The sequence below is a fragment of the Chrysochloris asiatica genome, unplaced genomic scaffold (genome assembly GCF_000296735.1).
Source record: "Chrysochloris asiatica unplaced genomic scaffold, ChrAsi1.0 scaffold00123, whole genome shotgun sequence".
Classification (NCBI taxonomy): Eukaryota; Metazoa; Chordata; class Mammalia; order Afrosoricida; family Chrysochloridae; genus Chrysochloris; species Chrysochloris asiatica.
The window spans coordinates 9,916,379-9,943,649 of record NW_006408641.1 but is presented as its reverse complement, the minus strand read 5'-3'; the positions used below and the strand labels follow the sequence as shown (position 1 = coordinate 9,943,649).

At 38.9% G+C, this 27,271-nt stretch overlaps 1 protein-coding gene across 2 annotated transcripts in view; it reads left to right on the top strand.

Annotated features, from left to right (window-relative positions):
- CLASP1 (cytoplasmic linker associated protein 1) overlaps nt 1-27,271 on the top strand; it is a 304,172-nt gene that overhangs the window by 146,923 nt on the left and 129,978 nt on the right. The window contains exons 7-16 of one of the 2 annotated variants that reach the window (XM_006868737.1): nt 3,498-3,571; nt 4,825-4,917; nt 7,444-7,589; nt 8,450-8,585; nt 9,630-9,700; nt 19,015-19,074; nt 21,264-21,341; nt 23,814-23,981; nt 25,069-25,118; nt 25,747-25,950. In XM_006868737.1, coding sequence (XP_006868799.1) covers nt 3,498-3,571; nt 4,825-4,917; nt 7,444-7,589; nt 8,450-8,585; nt 9,630-9,700; nt 19,015-19,074; nt 21,264-21,341; nt 23,814-23,981; nt 25,069-25,118; nt 25,747-25,950 — 1,080 coding nt within the window. The remainder of the gene's footprint in view (nt 1-3,497; nt 3,572-4,824; nt 4,918-7,443; nt 7,590-8,449; nt 8,586-9,629; nt 9,701-19,014; nt 19,075-21,263; nt 21,342-23,813; nt 23,982-25,068; nt 25,119-25,746; nt 25,951-27,271) is intronic. The other variant, XM_006868736.1, reaches the window with a different exon arrangement.

Below are 27,271 nucleotides of genomic sequence, written 5' to 3'. Positions count from 1 at the left end.
TGTTACAGGATTTGGATTTGTTAGTAGGATTCCCTGAGACTTTGAAATTGATTTACCAAGATTTCATCCATAAGTCCCTCAAAGCCCCTACCCTGAATCTGTATACATTGACTCCATGTCATATACACAACTCTCATTTTACTGTCAACATTTTAAATTTGTATTCAGATTTTTTACTTTTTACCTGAAAAATTCTGTGGCACTGCTTTCAGAACTGTTCTTACTGTTGGTGTTAGGTGGCCTGGAGGTCAGCTGCAACTCATAACGATCCTGTGCAAAACAGAATGAAATACTGTTTGGTCCTTTGCCATCCTCACAATTGTTACCTCTGAGCCCATTGTTTCTGCCATTGTATCACTACATCTCGTTGAGGTGCTCTTCCTGTTTTTCACTGACCCTCCATTGTTTTAAGCATTTAACCTTCTCCAGGGCCTAACAATATGTCCAAAGTATGAGAGACAAAATCTCGCCATTCTAGTTTTTAAGGAATATCTGGCTGTACTTCTTCCAAGACAGATTTGCTTGTTTTCTTGGCATTGCATGGTATTTTAAATACTCTTCTCCAATATCGTAATTCAAATATATCAATTCTTTTGCATTCTTTCTTATTCATTATCCAACTTCCTCATGCACCTGACAAAGATTGAAAATATTACGGATTAGGTTAGGTGCACCTTCGTCTTCAAAGTGACATCTTACATCTTGAACACTTTAAAAAGGTCTTTTGCAGCAGATTTGCCTAATACACAGTGCCGTTTGATTTCTTAACTGCTTTTTCCATGAGTGTAGATCGTGGATTTAAGCAAAATTAAGTCTTTGACAATTTCAGTGTTTCCTCCATTTATCGTGATGTTATTTATTCATCCAGTTGGGGGGAGTTTTGTTTCTTTACATTGAGGTGCAGTTCATACTGAAAGCTGTAGTCTTTGATTTTATGAGTATTTCAAGTCTTCTTCACTTTAGCAAGCAAGGTTGTATCTCCACATATTGCAGGCAAGTTGTTAATGAGTCTTCCTCTAATCCTGATGTTATGTTCTTTGTAAAAGCCAGCCTCTCGGATATTTTTCTCAGCATGTGGATTGAATATGCCTGGTGGAAGCTTGCCTTTTGTGTTGCTGAAAAAAAAAAGATATTTTCAATGAAGAAATCATTGGTCTTAAAAAATTCTATCATACCAGCATCATCTCTATCACTGAGGTCATATTTTCTAACTATGGATCCTTCTTCTTTATTACTAACTGTGACATTCTGATCACCTGTGCATCTTGTTTGCATGTTTGATCCATTTTAGTTGGTAGAATTCAATTGTGGCATCACTGCCTTTAAGGGTATGTGTATACATTTGAATAGTGGTATTAACCAGTCACCCTTTTAGGCGTTTGGATTGTGCCCTGTCATGGACAGCATTGTACTTCAAGATAGACCTTGAAATGCTCTTTTTTGACCATGAATGTGATGCCATTTCTCTTCTATTTGTCTAATTAAAAATTGCCAATACCTGTCCATTTCAGGTTCCTGATGCCCAAGGTATCATTATGTATTGCGTTTCATTTTCGATGACTTCGGTTTCCTAGATTCATACTTCATACATTCCATGTTCCGGTTATTAATGGATATTTGCAACAGTTTCTTCTCATTTTGAGTTGTGCCCTGTCAGCAAATTAAGGCAAGAAGGCTTTGCTCTATCTACGTCATTAAAGTCAGCTGTACTATGAGGAGGCAGCTACTGCTATGAGTATTTTTGAGTGCCTACCAACTTGAGGGGCTCATCTTAAGGCACTGTATCAGCGTTGCACTGTTGTTCATAAGGTTTTCATTGGCTAACCATTCAGAAATCGTCTGCCTCTCCTTCTTCCTACTCTGTCTCAGTATGGAAGCTCTGCTGAGCCCTGCTCACCGTAGGTGACCCTGCTGGTATTTAAAATACCAGTGGCAGGCATAGCTTCCCACATTGCAGCAGTACACCAGACAGATGAGTGGTGCAGGTTTACTGCTAATTGGACTTCTGAGCTTATGAGTATTCAGTGAGGTAAAAAGCCAGTGCGGATGGGCTAAGTGTAAGTGGGAAGAAAGTGTTCTTGTTAACACACTGTCTCTGATGATGGTCTTTCATGAATTCGAAACTGACACTATGATCTTGTTCTGGAGATTGGTGCCACTGTGGCTCCTGTGCTTCGTGGTTGGTAATGAAGGCGTTGCACTGACTGCAGAATCAGCCTCTTCCTTCCCACTGTCCCTCACCCTTGTCCCATCAGTCCTGTCATCCTCTTCAGCACTCTCATCCTGTACCCAGGGACTTCCCTGTAGAACTTTTCTGATCAGATTCTTGAGCTCTCAGGGATGGCTGTTGGTCTGAGGTCTTGGCAGAGTGTGACACACGGTGTCTTGCAATGGGGAGGTGCTCAGTGTACCTCTGCATAGTTGAATTTAACCCTTATACAAATATAGACACAAAAATCGATTGTCTGTTAATAGTTGTCTTTCCAACCACAGGGTGCGTGATCTTCAGGAAGAGTGATACTACTCATTTACTGTTACTGGAAACTGTCTTTAAAACCCTTTTGTGTTTAGGGAGCCCACCAGGACCCAAACACCAGATAACATGACTCATAAGAAAAGCAGTCAATCTGCTCAGTATAAACCATTAATAGGGGACACAAGTGACCACAGACATTGATTTTGAGACCGCTAACACCTTAAAATAAAAGTCTAATATCTGGCACCTTGATTTTGTGTATGAAGCGGTATTCATATTAGAGGGAAAAAAAGTAATTTTATAAAAAAATGATAGTAATTGACTTGTAATTAAAAGGGAACTTCAAAAAGTTTATGCAAATATTTTATTACCTTTCAATTCCATTTTTCCACAAACTTATTGAAATTCATTCATATAAAATATAGTTAATTTAGTTACCTTTATGAAGGAAATTTGCAATCAATTCATAAAGACAAAATTGGTACAATTATCAAATTATAATGTGTTCAGGGAAATTGTAATGTTTTGATACAAGTATAAAATGAAACTTACACTCTTTAGGATTTGTTTGGATATTTAAAATTTTTGCTATTATAGATTCCTTATAGTAACAATCTAATGTATTCTTTAAAAGAGTGTAATTTTATGTTATATGTGTTCATTAGAAATTTTTCAAAAGATCTATATACTGACGCAATATCAATCCTTTAAGGACATTGAAGTCCAGACTCTCCCTGCCTAACCAGGTAGTCTCTATGAATGTCTTTAACTTTGTCTGTTGATTGGTTATATCTTATCCTTCTCTAGTGTGCTTTATGAAGTCCTGGTGTAATGCTATAGGATAGACACTTGGTCTGCTAACCACAATGTTGGTGGGTTCAAACCCACCAGCCACTTCTTGGAAATCACCCTATACAGGGTTGCTGTGAGTCAGAACTGACTTGACAGCATGTAACAACAACAGCAAATGTGTTTATTCATTGTTTGATACACATTAAGTTTTTAATTAATCTTTTTATAGCTACAAAAGAAGGAGCTGGTGCTGTTGATGAAGAGGACTTTATTAAAGCATTTGATGATGTACCTGTTGTACAGGTGAGTGAGGCTATTTGAATATGACTGAAAATAAGGGTCAGCTAGTTCTTGTTTCATGTTTTGGATATGCTTTCTGTGAAATCCTTTACTAGGGCAGCTAATTGTAACTGTCAGTACTATCTGTGGTGCAGACTAGAAAGTGTTGGAGTTTTGTTTAGCTGAAATGAAGAACAAAAATTAAGGCCCAAGATAACTTCTCAGTAAGAACTGGGCGTAAGTTCATTGCTCTTGGAATAAGTTTGAGGGGCAGTTCACATGAAAGAGAAATGGTTAGGGTAGAAGAGAGAAGAAAGAAAGAAGATTAGGAATTTTTCTTAGAAAACGTATTATTTGGAGGATTTGGGTGTTTGAAAAAGTTGTAGAAAATGGTTTAATAAAAGCTTTTGGTTTATATAATCTTTGATACTTAATACCTAGCATCTAAAGCAAACATTGGAGTCCTGGTGTGGCACTGCAGAGTTAATGTGCTGGACTGCAAGGTTAGCAGTTCAAGCTCACCAGCTGCTCCTCAGAAACCCTATACAGGGTCGTTGTGAGTCGGAACTGACTCGCGGGCACTTAACAACAACAAAGCAAAAAATTAAAAGAGTTGGGGCATAATCACACATTTTTTATTGTTTTGTGCCTTAATATCTTCATTTGCTGATTGGGACTACATAATATGGGGTCTCTTTTCATCCTATAGCCAATGCACTTATCTGGACTTCGTAACACTTAACTATCTGTGTGAATCCCTTGCCACCTACTGCTTGGTTTCCACATGTGTATAAATCAGATAAGAAACATCTGAGGCTCAGAGTCATCCTTAAGTGCTTGACCTTCCCAGTCTGCTTCATTCGCAGCTGTTTATTCCCCTACTTTCCTCATAAATAAGTTGTGAGAATAAATGAATGATTAGCCTTTAGAGTTACGGGTCTCATGTGGTGTTTATAAACTATACTCAGAGTAACATAGTGTGTGCACCATTGACTGTTTCCTTGCAGTCATCTTTGTACTTTGCAGGTGATTTTTATAACAAACCTATGTGTACACAGGGAGGGTCCACATGTAGCCATCAGTCTGGTGTGTACACATTCACAGCAGTAAACCCATTTGTTCTCAGAAAAATCTATAAAGATGTTATCTTATGGATACTTCTTAAAAAATAATTTATCTTACTATACTAAATGCTCTTGACTTTATGTAATGAAAAAGTAATCTTTGTTTACTCTGTAAATTTTCTAATATTGATTGTAAATTAATTTTGTTTACAGATTTATTCCAGTCGAGACCTTGAGGAATCCATAAACAAAATTAGGGAAATATTATCTGATGACAAGCATGATTGGGAGCAAAGAGTAACTGCTGTAAGCCATTGATTTCAATTCACTAGATGCATTCCAAATATTCGAAATACTTCTTTATGAAATCAGGGCACAGCTCTAATGAATTTTAGATAATGAGTATTTTAAATTTAAATGACCATGCTAACACTTTTATCTTTTTAGTAGAGTACCTCACTTCTGTTTCTCTTTTTAAATCCTACCAACTTATTCCTTTATGTAATTCTCATTCTTTTATCAGTGTGTCACCTGTGTGCTGCGTTGACACCCTCTACTTCATGCTAATAAAGATTTCATTCTCATTATTTGTAGACATTAAAATCATTAGAAAGTGTCTTTCTGATTGCATTTCCAGTGAATATCCCTCAATATTTCTTTCTTCATATCATTTGCTTGAAAGTTGTGCTTCTATTTTAAGTTTTTACTATGAATCGAGTGATAGTTTACATGGAAGAATACTGGTTTTACACTCATCGTTTCATTGCAATAATTACAGTCTTCTCTGCATCATCATTCAACAGTATTTCAGTATTTTTGTTTCTATTCCCTCTGTTTTGTTTTTTTTTGCAGGGGGATGTACACACAAACATTCAGGAATATATATATATATATAATCATTGAAATCACCAAAGGCACATTCTGTAAGCCTGCTACATAATCATTTAAACAACCAAAGGGCACATTCTACAAGCCTGTCTTCTGGCCACCAGCACCTGGTCACCAGGACACAGTCTTTCTTTTTCAATGAGTCTAGAGTCCTCAGTTGCTATGTCTCTCCATGTCCTCAATTCTGCTTCCATCGCTGGTGTCGCTGCTTCTCTGGATAGGGGTCCCACATTCCGCTCGTGCTCTTTTCGTTTGATGGTCCTGGACTGTAAGATTAACTACTCCCCTCTTTTTGTAGCAAAAGTAGGGGAGTGATTGACGTTGCAGTCTAGGAGTGGAAGTCCCTGGGACCATCAAGGGAGAAGAGCAGAGTGCAGGACCCTACCCAGAGAAGCAGTGACACCAGAGATGGAGGCAGAGATGATGATGTGGAGAGATAGAGCAGCTGGGAACTTTAGACCCAGAGAGGGAGATGGAGGGGCTGTGTGCTCACGACTGAGGGGCAGGCTTACAGGGTATATACCCTTTGGTAGGTTGATGATGCATGGAGGGGATTGTAACCATGGCAATGAAACGATATATGATAGGATGAATGTAAAGCTAATGTTCTCCCATGTAAACTATCACATAATTCACAAAAAACATTAAAAAAAAACCCAACTTCTACCTTTACAGTTGGGACAGTTGCAATTTAGTCATGGTAACAGTTACTATTGAATCATAAGCATCTTTTCCCTATCTCTTTTCACCAGACCCATCTAGATAAGATGAAAACTACTCAGTGGGGAGTCTACCTTATCCCTGCACACTCTGAAGCTAAACTCCCTCTTGGAGTCCTGCAAGCTAGTCAGTTCATGCCTTTATAGCTCCTCCCCCTACCCCCTGTTTAAGGTAGCCAGTGTCTAAATTGCCTGTCCCTATCAACCCTGTATACAGAAGGGATAGGATTGATCTTTGATGTGATGTGATTCTGTTTTTAAAAATGAAAATAAGTCCTCTGAGCCCTAAAATGAAGTCTGTTTTCTTTGAGAAAAGCTATTTTACATTGTCTAGAAGGTAAGAAGAGCAGAGATAAAATCATTACTATGTTGTAGTTCAAATTCAGATGAGTGTTTCATCCTGATGCGGTGGAACATAATATTGAAAGACTAGGATGGCTTCTCCCTTTAATTGATTTAGTTAAATGGTATTTGGAATTGAATATATGAGAAAAGGTGAGGTTAGGATAGGAGAGTCTTTTATAAGCACCAAATGAAGAATTCAGTTATTTTATTATTTGTATAATAAGTCTGTAAATGCACTAAACTGTTTCTAATGAAAATAACAGCACACTTTTGAGAATTGCAAAGTATTTGCCACAGATACTGAGATACTTACTACTTTGAAAAATATTTGATATTATTTGTGATATGTAGAATTGTTCAATTTATTATTCAGTATTGGATGAATTCTTTGGGATAAAAGCACTTTAAATTGGACTTTATGGATATCTCTTTTCTGTTTGATGGTGTTTTATTATTCAGTACATCCTCTCTTCCCTTATCAACATGGTTAGGTTCTGCAGAGCAGGTTGTTAATATAAGTTCAACATTTGGATAAAATGGAGTATGACCATTCCTATCACAGAATGGAAGATGACGGCATCATTATGTAGCTGCCAACTGCCATCATTGCGTAACTCAAATTGCCATGGAGAGTCATGGCCCAGCCGAGGGGCACGTAATCTTAACCATTACATCCAGTGTGGTTGTCACTTGTAACTTGGCGATTGTAACTACCAGGCATAAATTGTTAACGTGCAAAATAATTGGATAGTAGAATTTTTACCATTGTCACAAATGTGAAATGCTGGATAGCAAGACAGTTGGTAAGTTGAGGATAAGGTTATAGATAATGTTCTAAGGAGTGTTTTTGTATAACTCATAATTTTCTCTGCTCCATTAGCTGAAAAAGATTCGATCTTTACTTTTGGCTGGTGCTGCTGAATATGACAACTTTTTCCAACATTTGCGTCTCTTGGACGGAGCCTTTAAACTATCTGCTAAGGACCTGCGGTCTCAGGTAGTGCGGGAAGCTTGCATCACATTGGGGTAAGGACCATAAGCCCTAGCTTCTTCCACATCACTATACAGCCTTACCAAAATGTTGCACTGAGGATGGGGTCAAATGGTTTCTTTAGAATAAAGTCTTGAGAACCGCTCAAGTTATGCTTCTGTTGGTACACTTAAAACGTTTCCATCCCAGTTATATTAAGTATCACAGAGTTCACAGTTTGTTTTAATTTGGTGACATAACTCTGAAACCGCTGTTTAAAACTTGAAACAGTTTAGTAATACAGATCAATGAAACTTAATAAATTTTTGTTTCTCTTTAGATTTTTCACTGATTTTGCTGACAGGTTATAGCATGATTCTAGAATTTTTGCCTGTTTGCTCTCAGGAAGTATTAAAGTCATATCCTGCAGTAAAATTTTATTCTAGTTTGACCTGGGTCTGTGTTCGAAGCTAAAACTCGTGTGGTAGACTGTGTGCCAGACTTTCAGAGCAGTAGCAGTAAGACAGTGGCATTGTGTCTGTAAAGTTTTGGCTCTGGTCACATATTGAAGCAAGAATATTGTATGTTAAAAAAGACTCAAAGAAAAAAGGGTAAGGAAGCATTTTCAAATTTATGGTTTACTAGTATATGATCAATTCTGTTTTTGTTGTTGTTGTTGCTGTTTATGTACTTGACATTTTAAGATAAATCAATTGGAAATGATTCATTTAAAAAAAAAAAAAAAAACCATCTTGGGTTAATGGCTTTTTGCCAAGTGCTCTACATGCACACTGGAAGTTTTTTAAAAATTTTAAATGATAATTTTAAATGAAGACTCTAAAATGCTTAAAAGTTTTATTTGCTTCATTGTTCATAAGAAATTGAGCTACAGCCAAGTATTCCCTTCTGATTATAGGCATCTGTCATCAGTTCTGGGGAACAAGTTTGACCATGGAGCTGAAGCCATCATGCCAACTATCTTTAATTTAATTCCAAACAGTGCCAAAATCATGGCCACATCTGGAGTTGTAGCTGTTAGGTTAATCATTCGTGTAAGTATGTTTTAGAATTACATATTCAGAAGCATGTGGGTAGATAGTGGTGACAAGATATATTAGAGGCTTATTTTGTCATTAATATGGTTATTACATTAGATGTAATTATATGTATTTTGGAAAATATAAAGAAGGAAATAAATTGTCTGTAACTTTATAGCATATAAGAAACAGCCATTGCCAATATTTTAGTATATTTTCCAAGTCTTTTATATACTGTCAAGTAGCAGTGAGTTAGTTTCTGTTATAGGCTTTCTTAGGCTTCCAATATTTACAGGAGCAGAAAGCCTTATCTTTTTCCTGCTGGTGGGCTAAAACTACCAACCTTGTGGTTTGTAGCCCAGTGTTTAACCTGTGGCGCCACTGTGCTCCTTTGTATGTGTATGTATTTTTGTGTATGTATGTATGTATAGTTGAAAACTGTACATTATTTTTTCTCACTCTTGGTGTGGCACTGTAGGACTAATTCTATACTGCAAACCACAAGGTCTGCGGTTCAAACCCATCAGCGGCTCCTTGGAAACCCTATACAGGGTTGCTATGAGTGAACGGACTCGACGGCACTTAACAGCAACAACAGTTACAGCATGTGAAAACTTTATCATCCATAATGTGAATTATGGTTATGATTCACCTCTGGTTTTTCATGTTTGAACATTTGACATCTAATTAAACTCAAAGCCATTATTAGCTATTTCCATTGAAACAATGTCAAAATATAATGGTTGCAAGCAGTGCCAAAATCACGATGCCTCTTTTCAAAGTACTCAGACCTTAACTGCTCATCTAATTAAACCTCATCGTGAAGATCTGTTTTACATGTTTAGACTTAACTTACATTTCATTGTGTTGTCTGGTTTTGACTGTAAATTTTGTAATGGTCTTTGGCAATATTCAATCACAATTCTTTTTGCATTTGAAATTGAGTAAAATTCTAATCTGGATATCTATATGCTTTAAGTAGGTTCTTCAAGGAAGTGATTTTCTTAGTTGTTTGTTTTGGTCTTTTCATGTGTTCACTTGTGTTTTTGTTCTTTACAGCACACACACATCCCTAGGCTAATACCTGTCATAACAAGCAACTGTACCTCTAAGTCTGTCGCAGTTAGAAGGTAAATCTTTGAATGGTTTCTTTAATTTTGAAATTTTTGAAAAACTGAAACTAACTCCAAATCTCTCTCCATGGGAAAAAAGTTAATATTTACACTGGTTAGTATCATTTAAAGTTGTTACAGTAAATGCTTTTGAGTTGAAAAATCATGAACTAAAATTTCTAGAAAGTGAATTTGGAGAAACTCTACTATGTATTTGAGTGTGTGTCTGTGTTTATGTGTGTGTGAGAGACAGACAGAGAGATGGCTATGTGGGTGGAGAGAAGCTTCTATGTACATTTTTTCTTTTTTTCTCTACTGAATGAAGGCAGTAACTACATGCAAGAAAGTGTTGTATATATTAATATCAGTAATTTAATATTAAGGTTTCTAAATGGTCATATGGGAATTCTGGTGTGGCACTGTGGGTTAATGCGCTGGACTGCAAAGTCGCTTTGAACCTCAAATTTGGTGGTTCAAGCTCACCAGCTGCTCCTCGGAAACCCTATACAGGGTCGCTATGGTTCAAAACCAACTTGAAGGCACCTAACAACAACAAATGGTCATATGATTTGTGTTCAACTGCTAACCTAAAGGTTAGCATATGAACCCTGGAGTCCTGGTGTGGCACAGTAGGATAAAGCACTGCACTGTAAGGTTGGTTTGAACCACAAGGTTGGTGGTTCAAATTCACCCACCATTACTTGGAATACCCCACATAGGGTCACTATGAGTCCGAACCAACTCCACGGCACTTAACAACAACAACTCGAGGTGCCACGAAAGAAAAGGCCTGACATTTGCTTCTGTTACAGTTACAACCAGGAAAGCTCTATGGGACAGTTCTGCTCTATAGTAGCACATGGGGTTACCAGGAGTTGGAACTACCACAGAGTGAAACACTGCTGCATCCTATCCCATGCTCACAGGGTGGTTATGTGTGAGCCCATTGTTGCTGTCAGTGAGTCAATCCATCTTGTGGGAGTCTTCCTCTTTACCAAGTCTGATGTCCTCTCCAGGGCCTTTTCCTTCCTAACAACAATACAAAGTAGGAGAGTTGAAATCTCACCGTTTTCATTTCTGAGGAGCATTCAGGCTGTACTTCTTCTGAGACAGATTTGTTTGGTCTTCTGGTAGTCCATGGTACTTTGAATACTCTTCATCACTACCATAATTCAAATGCATTGATTCTTCTACAATCTTTTTTATTTGTTGTCTAACTTTCACATGCATATAAGATCATTGAAAATATCGTGGCTTGGATCAGGCGCACCTTTGTCCTCAAAGTGATATCTTGCTCTTGAACACATTTCACAGAGGTCTTTTACGAAGAGGAATTTTCCTAATGCAATGTGTCCTTTGATTTCTTGACTTTTTCTTCCATGAAAGTTGAATCAAACAGAATGAAGCCTGACAGCTTCCTTCAATCTTTCCTTCATTTATCATGATGGTTTTATTGGTGTAGCTGTGAGGATTTTTATTTTCTTTACACTGAAGTGCTGCTGTCCATACTGAAGGCTGTAGTCTTTCATTTTCATCAGTAAGTATTCAAAGCACTTTTCCCCTCTAGCAAGCAAGGTTATATCATCTGCAGATTGCAGGTTGCCAATGAATCTTCCTCTAATCCTGGTGCCACATTCTTCTTCATATAATCCAGCTTTGTGGATTATAATTTCCTCAGTATATAGATTGAATAAGTATGGTGAAAGGATATAATCCTGGTGTACACGTTTCCTAATTTTAAACCATTCAGTGTCCCCTTGTTCTGTTCGAATGAACTGTCTGTGTACAGGTTCCTCATGCGCACAATGAAGTGTTCTGGAATATTTTTCGTTTCCAGTGTTAGCTATTTTGATATGCTCTTTAGAGTCAAATGACTTTGTGTAGTCAATAAAACACAAGTAAATATCTCTCTGGTACTTTCTGCCTTCAGGCAAGATCCATGTGATGTCAGCAATGATGTTGCTCATTCCATGTCCTCTTCTAAATCCAGTTTGCATTTTTTTACAGCTTCTAGTCTATGTACTGCTGCAAACCTTTATGAATTATCTCAGCAAAATTTTACTTACATGTCATATTAATGATACTGTTTGATGATTTCCAGATTCCATTGGGTCACCTTTCTTTGGAAGGGACACAAATATGGATCTCTTCTAATCATTTGGTCAGGTAATTGTCTTGCAAATATTTTGGCATAGACAAGCCTCCAGCACTGCAACAGTTTGTGGAAACATTTCAATTGGTATACTGCCAGTTCTTGGGGACTTTTTTTTTTTTTGCCAATACCTTCATTTCAGTTTGGACTTCTTTCAGCCCTTTATCATATGGTACCTCTTGAAATGATTGAACATTGATCAGTTTTTTTTGTATAGTGACTATGTATTCCCTGCAGTCTTTTGATGCTTTATGCACCAGTCAGTAGTTTCCCCCGTAGGGTCCTTCAGTATTTCAGGTCAAAGATTGAAGTTTTTCATCAGTTTTTTCAGCGTGAGAAATGCTGAATATATTCTTTCTTTTTGGTTTTCTAAGTCCAGGTCTTTGCACTTTTCATTATACTTGACTTTTTCTTCTCTAGCTGACCTTGGGGTTCAGTTTTTTTACTTCATAATTTCTCCTAGTCACTGTAGCTTTTTTATGTTAAAGAATAAATTTCAGAGACTTCCTGATTTATTTATTTTTTCTTTCCTGGCCTTTTAATGACCTTTTGCTTTCTTCCTGTCTAATGTTCTTGATGTCCTCCCACTACTCTTCTGGTCTTTGGTCATTAGTGACCAACTCCACTAAGATAATTTCTAAGTTCAGGTGAGATATAGTCAAGGTCATATTTTGGGTCTGGTGGATTTGTTTTAATTGTCTTAATCTTCAGCCTGAACTTGCATGTAAACAGTGGATGATCTGTTCTACAGTCGTCCCCTGGCCTTGTTTTAGCAGATGTTACTGAGTTTCTCCTGTCATTTCTTCCCACAGATGTAGTCAGTGTGATTCCTCTGTAGTTCCTCTGTTGAGATCTAGCTGTATATTCACTATTTACACAAGATATTTGCAATGAATAAGTTGTAGGTCTTGCAAAGTTCTGTCATGTGATGCCTACCGTAATTTCTGTCTTAAGGCCATATTTTTCAACTGCAGATCCTTCTTTGCTTCCAGCGTTCACATCCAATCGCCTGCCATTATCATTGCACCCTTGATAGTATGTTTTATTCATTTCAGACTCAAGAAGTTGGTAAAATTCTTTAATTTCTTCATCACTGTATTTAGTAGTTGATGTGTAAATTTGAAGACTATTGGTATTAACTGGTCTTCCTTGTAAGATTATGAATATTATCTTGTCACAGACAGCATTGTACTTCAAGATGGATGTTGAAATGTTCTTTTTGACAGGGAATGCCAAACTGCCCTCTTTATCATGCCTGCATAGTGAACTATATGAATGTCCAATTCAGAATGTCCAGTCCTAGTCCATTTCAGCTTACTGATGCCTAGGATATCAATCGTTATGCTTTCCACTTCATTTTTGATGACTTTGATTTTCCTAGGGAGTCCTAGTATGATGCTGTAGGATAAGAACTTGACTGCTGTCCTTGAGGTTGGTGGTGCCAGCCCATCAGGTGGTCCTAGGAAACCCTATACAGGGTGACTGTAGTCAGATGCAACTCAGCAGCACTTAGCAACAACAATTCCAACTACTTTGAGGAGTCAGCTCTTCCACAGTCAAATTTTCAATGCCTTCCAACCTAAGAGGCTCATCTTCCAGCACTGTCTCTGACTATGTTCTGCTGCGGCTCATAAGATTTTCAGTGACTCGCTGTTCAGAAATTGTCTGTCTCTCCTTCTTTGTAGTCTGTCTTAGTCTGGAAGCTCCGCTGAAACCTGTCCACCATGGGTGACCCTGCTGGGAATTAAAATACTGGTGGCATGGCTTCTAGCATCATAAGAACTGACAAGTCATCGCAGTACAACAGACTGACAAATGGTGGGAAGATATTTTAACAGTTGCAAAATGGCTGACTAGCTAGGGCTTTGCTCCTAAATCGCTGTCTTGCCTTGTGTCCTAATGAGCTGCCCTAAACCACATGTAAGGAATAGCAATTTTCTCTTCTGGCTCAGGTAACTGATTCATGACTGTTTGACCATTGCGTATTTTGAGAGTCTACTAAAGCTCCTGGACCCTTCCTATGGCACAGTGTCAGTACACAGTTTTGTCTCGGTCTTCAGGGGATTCATGTTGTTGCTGTTGTTGTTAGGTGCCATTGAGTCGGTACTGACTCGTATCGACCTTATGCACAGCAGAACGAAACACTGCCTGATCCTGGGCCAACCTCACTACTGTTGCCACGCTTGAGTCCATTGATGGTGCCACTTGGCCAGTCCAACTAGCTGGGGGTTTTCCTCTTTTTCTCTGACCCTTCACCTTACCAAACATGATATCTTTCTCCAGTGACTGTTCCCTCCTGACATTATGTCCAAAGTATGAGAGATGAAATTTGGCCATCTTGGCCTCCAAGGAGCACTCTAGCTGTACTTCTTCCAATACAGACCAGTTGGTTGTATGGGCAGCCCATGGCACTTTCAATACTCTCCTCCAACACTATAACTCAAAAGCATCAATTCTATTACAGTCTTCCTTATTCACTGTCCAGCTTTTGCATGTATATGAGGTTATTGAAAATGCCATGGCTTGGGTCAGGCACACCTTAGTCCTCAAGCTGACATCTTTGCTCTTCAACACTTTAAAAAGATCTTGTGCAGAAGACTTGCCCAATGCAATACGTCATTTGATTTGTTGACTGCTGCTTCCATGAGTGTTGATAGTTGATCCAATAAGAATGAAATCCTTGACTAAATATTTGGAAGTAATTGTCACTCCTTTTTCCTAGTCTGTCTTCGTCTGGAATCTCATCTGAAACCTGTCACCGTGGGTGACTCTGCTGGTATTTAAAATACCGATGGCATAACTTTCAGAATCACAGCAACTCATAAGCCATCACAGTATGACAAACTGACAGTGTGGTGGGATTTGTGGGCCAACACTAAAAGCTGCTCAGTGTGTAGTTTAAAGAACCTCATGGGATAAATTAAGGGCAGACCTGGGCTGCAGTTTTTAAGCCCCATTTCTGGAATCCCATTTTTAATTTTAGCTCAGTAAAAAATTCTTATTAAGCCTTTTGGTTAAGTGCCGTGAAGTCAGTTCTGGCTCATAGCGATCTTGTATAGGGTTTCCAAAGCTGTACATTTCAAATTTCTCCCATGGAGTACCTGGTGGGTTTGAACAGCTGACTTGGTTAGCAGTCCAGTGCTTATCCTATGGAGCCACTGCTACTGCTGCTGCTGCTTCTGTATGCCATGGTGTTGGTTCTGACCCATAGTGACCCTGTACAGGGTTTCCGAGGCTGTAAATCTTTACGGGAGCAGAATGCCTCATCTTTCTCCTGCGGAACAGCTGGTAGCTTTGAACTGCTGACCTTGCGGTTCGCAGCCCGATCTGATTCGTAACCACTACACTACCAGAGCTCTACGGTGCTCCCCAATTACAAAGAACACTGCTTTCCATAGCTAATTGTTGCTTATTTCATGTGGTTCTACTTTGGTCCTGCCTTGCTTCCACAGGTGAGAACCCTCATAAGCATGCTGTGGTGAGACCCATCTTATTCACAGTCACCTAGAAGGCAAGAGGGAGAAAGGAAGCTTAGATGGGGCAATAATCCAGTTCCCTTAAAACCAGGAGGAAAGAAATGTGGCACTTCACTGAAAGGCTTGAGTTCTAACAGCATAGCTCAGCTGTATCTCCCTGAGGAATGCCACAGAGCCACAGCTCACCTTCTTCTTTGGTGTAGAGTGAAGCAGCCTCTCAGCCTCTAGAGATGAGAGTGTAACTCTGCAACATAGAGAGATGGATATGAACTTTTGAACCTGAGAGACTGCAGTTGAAGCATTAGTCTTTTCATTTAATGATGTGGTTCTCTAGGAATGAGAGCACCCCTCTGCAGGGCTGTTCAGTGGTTTCGCAGTCCTGTAGGTAAAAGGGCCTGGTGTTTAGTGAAATGTTAAGAATTGATCATCATAATTAGAATTTGTTGCTGCTTCTATTGTTAACTATCATCATTACTGTTTTAGGGTTTCAGTGGAAATTCAGGAGTTTTACTTTTGTAAAATGCAGAGTTTCTCCACCAAGATGCTGTTGGTGGTTTGGAATAACCTAATTTTTTGGAGTCCTGGTGTTACGGATTAATGCACTGGACTGCAAAGTCACTTTGAAACACGCCGCAAGGTCGGCGGTTCAAGTTCGCCAGCTGCTCCTCGGAAACCCTGTATGAGGTTGCTATGGATTGGAACTCACTTGACAGTATTTGACAACAAAAGTTCTTTGTTGTGTAACATTGCAGGAGTTTTACCAGTGCTAGCCTCTGGTACTGAATATCAGTGACAACTTACACTACCTGTGACAATAGAAATGCCAGCCCACCACCACTGCCTTTTTTTAAAAAAAATTTTATTATAAGGTATGTTTTTATTAGTTCTTTAACAGTTGATTCACATGCATACAAGCACACACACGTGCCAACAGTTGAAACCGTAACAATCAAGGTAACCCAAAATCGTGTGTTTGAAAACACAGTCCCTAAACTATAGAATCTAATAGAGCTTACTCACAGAAACTTGCACATCAAACACTAATTAATGTTGTTAATCAAAAATTATGGCATGTATGCTAAAAAGAAATCGAGACGCTTTGAGTACAGGTGTAAAATAAACTTGTTGTTAAATGTTGCCGAGTCAGTTCTGATTCATAGTGACCCTCCATAGGGTTTTCGATGAGTGGCTTGTGAGTTTGAATTGCTGACCTTGCAGTTCAAACTGACCTTAAGGTCAAGTACTTCCCATACAGCACCATGCCAGGTCTCTAGAATAAGTCAGACAAAATAAGTAAAGCTTGAAGTCTCATTAGTTTTCTGAGCTAAACTCCTTGCTGTATGATAAACACTGGACTGCAGACCACCAGGTTGGTGATGAAAATCCACCAATACCTCCAATTTTAGAATCACAGTTCCTGACTCCTGGTCCTTCTTCATTTAGTCAGAGTTAGCATCCGTTAGTCAGAACCTTGTGTCTTCATGCAGAATAAGTAGTAAGCACTATCTGGCCAACATTCCCTGCCTTTACACAGGTAAAAGGAGGAGAGCAGCCCCCTCTTTCCTGAGAACCAAAGAACATAAGGTACCCAAGACAGTTGAACCTCTTACCTACTGTTGCTGTGTAGTATTTGTGGAAATAATGGATTGCACGATTGCCCTGCCTTTAAGAAGCTTATTAATTAGTTGAGATTAGGAAATACATGAAACCATAGTGCATAATGGTATGTGTAAGAGGGACCAATAACATGTGTTCTGAATTTACCAGTTCAGTGAAGGCAGTGATTAAAACCAGCTGATGATGTAGTCAACAACACAAATCACCAATGAGCTGAGAGCAAAGAAGAACGAACCCAGTAGGATGATAGGATGGTAGAGGTGTAGTGAATGTCATGTAATTGACAGGAGGGATGCAGTGTTTGTGTAGTTCAGTGCCTCTCCCTTTGAGAAAGCTTGCTTTACACATCTCCTCCCCTTGGATCATTCCCAGCCCCTAGACTGAGTTCTGTTAACTTTCCTAAGGGCTCATATCCCAGGTACAACATGAGAGCTGTTGCCTGCTCTGTCTTTCTGGACTGTGTCTTGGTTATCACTGTATCTTCATCTACCACAGGGGAAAGCTATTAAAGCTATACTGATTGGTTGATTATTAGTGGTGGATTATTAGGTTTAAAATTGAAGAGGATTGTGGGAAAAGAAGACTGGTCTTTTTATCAAGGACAGATAGATTACCATCTGATTTGCATTTCCTTGAATGGCTTCCTAGGACTATTAAGATTTACTCTTGAAAAGATAGGAACCCTGGGCACTGAACAAAGGCCATCATAAAAGAAAGTAGGGCCTACAAAGGCAGGAAGTGGCTGGCCTACAAAGGCAGGAAGTGGCTGGCTTACAAGCTTTCAGAAGGGAGCCTACATGCAGAGGGTGTGGAGGAAGGTAGAATCTCCACTGAGTAGTTTCCAATCTGTCTGGGGTGGGGCTAATGAAAGGAGATGGGGATAGGTCCCTTGTGATACAATGGTGAATAATTGTTATCAGGACTGACTGTGAGGGTTGGAAATGTAAAGGTGAATGTTTTGTAGCAAAAGGAGGGGAGTGATTGACTTTGCAGTCCAAGAGCAGAGGTCCCTGGAACCATCAAGGGAGAAGAGCGGAGTGTGGGACCCTACCCAGAGAAGCAGTGACACCAGAGATGGAGGCAGAGACAATAATGTGGAGAGATGGAGCAGCTGGGGACTCTAGACCCAGAGAGGGAGAGGGGCTGTGTGCTGAAGACCTGGGTGGCGGTCAGGCTTGCAGGGTATATATACACTTTGGTTGGTTGATGATGAATGGAGGGGATTGTAACCATGGCAATGAAATGATATACGATAGGATGAATGTATAACTAATGTTCTCCCATGTAAACTATCACATAATTCACAATAAACATTAAGAATAAAAAAGAGAGTAGGGCCAAAGTATGCAGAAATCAGAGCAAGCAGTCTTACAGAAATGGTAAGACTTGAAAAGTTAAAGGGAGGAATGTAGCAGAGTGACTAGAGGGAAAGCATTTCTTATTACCGCCTAGACTGTTACAGGGCTATGTGTTTTGTGCAAGGCATTCTGTGGCGTTAACACAAACCCTGATTCTGTGCTTGCGTTAGTGCACACTGAAGTTTTGGTGTTATGTGCAGTCTGCATTGAGGAACATTGGAATAAGATGAAATCAGATGACACGGATAAGTCCTTTCACTAAAGTTGCCATGAAGCTTAGTTTCTGATTATTCCATTCCTGTGACTCTCTTACTTATCGTTGTAATTATCATAGATAGCTGAATTATGTTTATTTGCTTTGGTTTGCAATCAGTTCTGATTCTTTTATGTACCTTTTTCCTAAAAATTAAAAGCAGAAGAAATTTACCAATAATAAAAAGCAATGTTGAATCATTTACAATAAGCTCAGTTTAGGGAGATAAGTTTCCCTTTGGAGATGGATAAAAGTCATGATTAAATAACACGATGAACATAATGTCACTGAACTGTACTTGTGAAGATTGTTGAAATGGTATAAATGTATTGTTACGTATATATTTTTAAATTATAAAATGAAATAAAAATGACATCAATAAAAATGATAAAATGAAAGAAAAAAGAACATAATTGATTTATTTTCTCTGTCATGCAGATTACTAAGTTATATGTTTTTTTCTGAACACTTCTCAGGCGCTGCTTTGAATTTTTAGATTTACTGTTACAAGAATGGCAGACACATTCACTAGAACGGTGAGCATCTGATCTGAAGTGTTTTTTTCTCTGAAATTAATGTTGTGGTTTCTTTCAATGAGTAGTCCAATCCATTTTCTATAAGAAATGTTTTGCATGGTTATTTGTTTTGAACCCTTAATATCGGCAAACTTTCAATAAATTACATTTGTTAAAATATCAGTATGCTACAAAATGTGGAAAAATGTGCAACCATGAAGCCAGGATTAGCTCTCTGCTGACTCCTGTGTTGCTGGGTAACATTCCTACCAAAGAGTTGGCTGCATACTATCTTCTCTTAGGTCCATAGAGGAATCGACCCATTTGAGAGTTTTCTGTTTGATTCATGTGTATCAGAAAGCCAGAAATTTTCTTGTTATTCAGCTTAGTGTATGGCAACTTTCATGTCAGTGTTATTAGAAATAGAACTTGGTAGAATTCTTGAAGAAATTCTTCTCTGTTAATTTTTAGATTCATTCTTTTGTGTGTCATTATTTTCGATTCCTCTGGTAGCGTAGTGTTTCCGTATCAGGATGCTAATAACCTCATGGTCACTTAGTTCAAACTACCATCAGTTCCACAGGACAAAGATAAGGCTTTCTGCTCCCATAAAGATTTGTAGCGTAGGAAACCCTATGCAGGGTCGCTATGAGTTGGAACCAACTCCACAGCATATAACCACTACCATAATTTTAATATTATAAATTATTCTTTCTGAGCTAATTTGAGTGACTGTATAAATTAGGATTTTGCGCCATCTATTTTTAAATGGTATATTGTACAGTTTGGGGAGGAGAAATTCATATTAAATATTTTAATAATGAAATTTTAATGAAATGAATATACCTGTGGGTCTCATTCTAGACGTCAGTGGTCAAAGATGAATCGAAGCTGAGCCTCCAGGAGATAAAATTCCATCTGAAAACAATTACTTTGAAGCTAGAAAATAGTCATACATGTTTTGTTTTGTTTTTAAATAACTTCTTTGATTTTTAATTGTTTGGGCGTTTGGCTATAGTTCTGCAATTTAGAGGTGGATTATGGACTTGAGGGACTTAATGTGGGGAGGGACGAGTGAGTAGAACAGAAAGACTGAAGACCTGAGATGCAGCCTTGTTGTGTATTTAGTCACCCACCAGCCTAGTGTGGTGTGCTGTAGGATAAGCACTGGACCTCAAGGTTGGTGGGTCAAACTCACCAGCTGCTCTTCGGAAACCCTACATTGGGTTGCTATTAGTTGGAAATGTCTTGACGGCATTTAAACAACAACAACAGTGTTGCTTTGAAATCCTGATGTGGCACTGTGGGATGAGGCACTGGACCATAAGGTTGGCTTGAACCATAAGACTGGCAGTTTAAACTCACTAGCTGATCCTCAGAAACCCTATACAGGGTCGCTATAAGTTGGAACCAACTCAACGAACGGCACTTAGCAACAACAACGACTAGCCTAGTGTCTGCCACTTAGTTGATGCTCACTTAATACATGAGGAGTGAATAAAGGAGTGAGGCTAAGACTTTGAGTGGGAGAACTGGTTGCTTGTCTTTGTTCTGTGAACTCATTGAAATTGTTCTTTCCAGTCATTTACTTTTTCTTTAAGCTCTGCTAAACATTCCATAAGACAAATTTGAAGACTTCTTTCATAGGGTAATATGTAACTAAAATGAATAACTATTTATAAAATGGTTAAATGATTTATAAAATTGTTCATGTTAAATGGTATTGGAATTTGAAGGAATTTCTGTTTACTTATACAAATATAATATAGACACAGTCTATTTAGGATTAAGACTATTACTATCTCATTATTTTCTATCCCCATTGAAGCCAATTTTGACCATGGGAAAATAGCGTTTTGTTGTTTGGGTTCATAGCAGATTGAGCTAAATAGGTGTGATCTGAAAAAAACAAAAACAAAAAACAGCTGTTGGAAATGAATTAACACAAATGAATAGGTATCAAACTAGAGGTCATGAATGAAGGTCAGATAGTGTGGCAGAATTCGAAGTTTAAAAGTTTGGCAGAATTCGAAGTTTAAAAGTTTGGCAAGAGTGTTCTGAATTTTCAAGCTGCATGTGAGTTGGCGAACCTTGTCACAAAAGGCCCTATACATTCCGCATTCCATTTGAAGTTATTCCTCACACCTATTTCCATCCACATAAAACACAGTATTTATTACTGTTACTGCTTTCTCTTCTTAAATGTCTAGACACACATCAGTATTAGCTGAAACAATAAAGAAGGGAATTCATGATGCTGATTCTGAAGCAAGGATAGAAGCCAGAAAGTAAGTTTTTATTCTCCACCTCTTCTTTTATTAACTACTTTTCTATTTTAGACATGCTGTCTGGATTGCCTTGTTAAAAATAAATTAAGTTACTGGAACATGTTTTGTTAATCATGATTTATTAGTATCATCCAGAGATCATTTCAGAATATTTTTGTAGGATTTTGCTTAGAAGATTGTTTTGTACCCAGGCTTCATGATACCTGAATATAAACAGGGCTCATGCAGACAACCAGATGCTCTGGTTTTTTGTGAAACTTTTTATTGTGAATTGCGTGAAGGTTTATGAAGCACAGATCATCAGCTTTACATTTAACAAACCACACACTTTGTTTCACTCAATGATGGCAAGTCCCCTCCCATGTCACAGCAGTTATCCCTATTCCTCCCTGTGGTGATTTCTGTTTCACTCTCATCCCCAACCCTTCTGAACTTTGTCTTTAGGTCAATGTTGCCCTTTTGATCTTGAATGATTGACAATTCCATGGTAAGCATACCTTACTAGTGTTGTTGTCCTCACCTATATACCTGTGTACTGCTTGGCTGAAAATTGTACCATGAGTGTGAAGTCTATTTTAGACCTGAAGGGTGGCTGAGGACCATAGTCTCAGGGCTCCTCCAATCTCTTTCTGACCCGTAAGCCCAGTCTTTTTTTCATAATTTTGAGCTTTGTTCCGTACTGTTGTCTCCTCTATCCAGGCCCTTCTAATGTAATCCCTTACAGAGCAGTTGGTAGAGGTAGCTGAGTACCACCTAGCTCTTCTGTTTTCAGAGTTGTGGTGACTGATATTGACCTGCTCCATTGGTCCATGGGGCTAGTTAGTTCCACAGTTCTTCAATTTTCATAACTCTGATTTCTTCCACACATGCAGAAACGAATAGTTGCACATTATCTGGCTGCTCATGAACTTTGAAGATTCCATTCGCCACTCACCTAAATAGGATATAGAACATTGTCTTTGTGGACTATGCTATACCAGTTGACCATGGTTTCCCCTGAAACTATGGTCCTGAGTCCTCAGACCCAGGACCTCAAGGTGTTTTCATCATTTTGCCCCATGTATGCTCCACTACGTTCATAGATGTGTTTGTACAAAGGTAAATACCCATGTACAGATAGCCTCTGTCAAACCCTTATATCCGTTCAGCCTGTCTATCTGTTCAAGTAAGTATCTAAGCCCATAGAGCACTGTTGCTTCAGGTTTGTGTATATAACAGTGTTTACCTCTAGCCCCTTTAACTGTCATTTAAAAATTCATGAGCCATTATCCTGAGTTAGAAAAGCGCTGTATACATGATCAGTGTTTTTCTTACTAATCAAGCTCTTAAAAGTAAAGTCACAATCCAAAACTATTTTATTGCTTTCCCATGGAAAATTGTTACCATAGGTGACTGTGATCACATCTTTGCAACCATAAAGCAGTAGTTAGTGAGTATGAATCACAGTAAGGGGAGCTGGATGGACCCAAATGCACAGTGGCATCACAGTGGTAGTAGCTTCCAGCTGTTGCCTCACATTTGAGATGATTTTGCCATTAGCAGTGGTTGTGCTCCTGCCATGTGGCTGTGGGGATCTACATTGGTCCCTCCCTGGGAATAATTTTGCCATTGTTATTATAATTACTAGATGTTGGATGCTAAGACATAGATACTTGCTGCCAACTTTGTATCTGTGACTGCCTTTTCTTTACTTCTATAATTGACCAGCTCTTCTAATTGACACAGTTTAAAATCTAGCTTTACTAGCCTGAAACATAGTAGTTTTATTTGGCTCAGTTAATACTTGCTAACCACCACTTGGATAATTTTGAATAGCCATCACAGTTACGTTGTATTTTCCTTGTTTTGATTTCCATAGAGAGCTGGCCTCACTAGCTACAAAGTGCTTAACCACAGTCTCATCTCAGGTAGTTCCTGTCCAAATAAATAGCTTATTTAGTAGTTGCTAAAAATGTTAGGAATGGATTTGCTATTTGCTATTTTTAATCCTTGTTTGATATTTCCTTTGCCCCACAATTTTTTCTATTTCTTTAATCATAATAATAGAGTTCCAGTAGCTCTGAAAAACTTCCTGTTTCAGTAGTTTAAATCAGTGAACGTCAAAACTGCTTTCATAAAAACTACCATTGATTTTACTGTGTTGTAGGCACAGTTTGAGATGTTTTAGCTCTGTCCTCCTTAATGCTGCTAGAGCCTGTGATTACTGTTTTGTAACTTGTCTAATGTCAAAAAGCCAATAAGGCCTGAGGCCAGGTTTTACACAGGTCTTTTTGGTTCATGCTCTCTCTGTAATATATTATGCTTCTGGTACTACTAAAGTCAATGTTATTTTGTTCTTTAAAGCCTATTAGCAAGTAGATGGGGAGAGGGGTTGAGTCTTAGAAAATCTGTATTGTAATCCATAGATCATAGAGCCATAGATCAGCCTGTTATGATCTGCTGACTATAACTGGAAGTTGTATTCTTTTGTAGATGTTACTGGGGTTTCCACAGTCACTTCAGCAGAGAAGCAGAACATTTATACCATACGTTGGAATCCTCCTATCAGAAAGCCCTGCAGTCCCACTTGAAGAATTCGGACAGCATAGTGTCTCTGCCTCAGTCAGATCGCTCTTCTTCAAGCTCGCAAGAGAGTCTAAAGTAAGGAATTAAACTTGGCTTTTCATTAATGTGAAGTTTTATATTTAAGAATTTGTTGTTTCAATACTCAGATCCTAGCTGTGTGTTTAAAATATGTGGACCTGTTATAAGTCTCCTGAAACCTTGACTTCAAGTAGAATCTGGTATTAGGTTACTATGTCACAGTGTTGCATCTGCAGTAAATGACTCTGGTCTCTAGCACAAGTACTTTTCGGAGAACTTGCATGGCAGTCCTACCATATTTTTTCAGCGTCATGTAAATGAATTATAGGGTAGTAAGAACTATGGAAGGACTTCTGGTGTGGAGCTATAGGATCAGCTGGACTGTAAACACAAGGTCAGCAGTTCAAACTTACCAGCTGCTCCTCAGGAACCCTGTACAAGGTCACTGTGAGTTGAAACTGACTGGATAGCACTTAACAATAGCAACAAATGAACTGTATAAGGAGCCCTGATGGTACGGCGGGTTAAGCATTGGACTGCTAACCTCAAGATCAGCAGTTCTTATTGGCTGCTCCTAATGATTTGCAGTCTCAGAAGCCTGAGGGAGTAGTTCTCTGTCCTCTAGGGTTCCTAGGAGTCAGAATCGACTCCCTGGCAGTGGGTGGGGGAGTAAACTATGTGTATATAAGGGCTTCAAGGAGTCTTTGAAGCGGTGGTGAGAATTAACCTGGAGGTAAGTTTGGAATGGGAGGGTGTTCAAAACCTGGGACTTTGTTATGGGAGTCCTTAGGTGGTACAAGACAGTTAAGTGTTTGGCTGCTAGTAGAAATGGTTTGAGCCCCCTCAGAGGCAGTTTACTGGATTCTAAGAATCCAGCCATTGAAAACCCTGTGGAGCACAGCTTCACCCTGACACACAAGAGTAACCATAAATCAGAGTTACCTCACCTTCTCTCATTCTTCCCAGCAGCTGTCTCCAGTTTTGGAAGACAACCCAAAATATAATGCTAAAGTTCTGCCTGCTGTTGGGAATTTATATTAGACTTGTGGTCCATATCCTCTAGAAAAGTCAGAAAACATTAAAGTAAAGCAGATAATGTGCACAATTGATCATAAACGATCTCTCTATATAATTTTCCCTTTAGCCGGCCTCTTCCTGCTAAAAGAAGTCCTACTGGAAGCAGCACATCTAGAGGTAAGATGGGTAACTGCAGACAAGGCAGTCCATGGAGGCCTCTGCTTTTGGTTTGTTTTAAACCTCAGGCGCAGTTCTAGCAGCAGGGAGCTTGTGACCTGCACTCAGATTCTTGTGAGGGTTGGAAAGTGTGCTGTTCCGCTTTCTGACTGCCCTCAACAGAGCTTCACACCCCTAGAGGCTGGTTTCTCTGATCGCTTGGATAAGACAAGCTGTGATGTTTGAGGAGCAGCAACTTAGTGACTATTGGAGACATTTTCCTGGTCCCTCCTGAAGGGGGGGGGGGGGGGGGATGTTCTAGGTAAGCATGCACTTGACATTTATGCCACATCATGAGAAAACCAGCCACATGTGAAGAGTTTTGTGTAATTTGACTATTGATATTAATCAGCAGTATGGTCCATTGGGAGGAGTTAATAGTTTTTGATTCCAGCAGATGAAACATCACAGATCAATATAGTTGAGGTTAGTGTTTCAATTCCCTAGCGTTGTACTTGGTCTTTGGTAACCAGGAGAATGTTAGTCATTGTTATGTGTGTACGCATTTGATTAAAACTGCATGTTTCTTGTCAAGAAAGTAAAAAACAACAACCAGATTTTAACAGTAAATATTGAGAATTCCGTGTAGTCCTTACTGACATTTTATCCTTAATTACTGTAGCATCTACAGTGAGTACCAAATCTGTGTCAACGACCGGCTCCCTCCAGCGATCTCGAAGTGATATTGATGTGAATGCGGCGGCCAGTGCCAAATCCAAAGTCTCCTCATCATCCGGGGTCACCCCTTTCAGCTCTGCTGCAGCTCTGCCCCCGGGATCGTACGCCTCCTTAGGTAACCACACCCCCTGACCCCCACAGCACATTTTCCTTTTAGCTCTGCCGACTGAGTGACCCTACCTTTGCTTCAGTTGTGTTGCTTATTTAGCAAATTGCAAAAATCCTATTGGAGTCCATTTTCACTGTCACAGGGCTGGACACTACGGCATAAGTAACTTTCTGTTCTTATTGCAGTTTCATAGCCACCTTTTTGCGAGTGTCCCCTTTCTCTGTTTATGAGCCTTGGCCCTCCTTATAGTGATGTATAAGTATACTCAAGCTTGTGAAGTGTGTGACACTGAGCACATCCTTTAGCCCGTTTCATATACTCCTTTGTGATAAGCCCTCTCTTCATAGACCCAAGCCAGAGGATTTTGTGAGGCAGTGTATAGATTCACCAGAGATAGTCATTGTAGCAGTCACACAATGAAACTTACACTGGTGGTGGTGGGGTGTGATTCTAAAGGGACGTGAGGGACTTAGTAGCTAACATACCTCTGCAGAGAGCTGTGCTCCTGGGTCCCTTTACTTGGGATGGTTTTGTGTCTCCTTTTGGTTAAAAAAATTATTTTCAGACCCTCTTTCCAAAGAATTATTATCTGACATAATAGTAGGACAGTTACTAATTTTTAACAGCAAACATGTAGCAGATAATATATTAAGACTGACTTTACTAAATGAATTTTATTTTTTTAAAAACAGTCAAGTTCAAAACCAAAATAGCGGAATTTAGCTAGATGATTCTATTTTGGATCTTAGGGATATGAATGGAATTTTAACTTCTGGAGATTTGATTTCTTAGGAAGCTTACAGAATACTTACCGAGTTGGTTCTAAAGTGAAAGTTCTGAAAATGTTTTGAGCATTGGAAATACTCAGTAAAGAACACTGCGAGAAGGTTCATGGGTCGGCCATTTATTCTCTCTGCGGCCTTGGCCTGGCCATAGAATCCTTGATTGTGTTTCTCCTTAAATTTTTGGCCATAATAGCCACCCAACTTGGATTTGTGATGAGAATCAGTGAAATTACATATTTAAAAAAACTGTCATTGCATAAGGTGAATGAAAATGTGATTATTACAGGAGCAATATTAATTTGAGGGCTATTGCTGGAATATTTGTTAGAACAAATCAGTCTTGTTTCACTCTTGTAATACTTCAGTCAGACATGCATTTCTGTCTGGAACAAGCTCAGTAATAACTCTCCTTTTGCATCAATTAACTATTGCAATGCTCTGCAAAAGTGTTTATATTGTTAACATTGAATTAGAGAGAAATAATCACTCTTCTCTCTTATGGCGAATCAGTGCTATTCATTGTAATTCAGTTTTAAATTTCT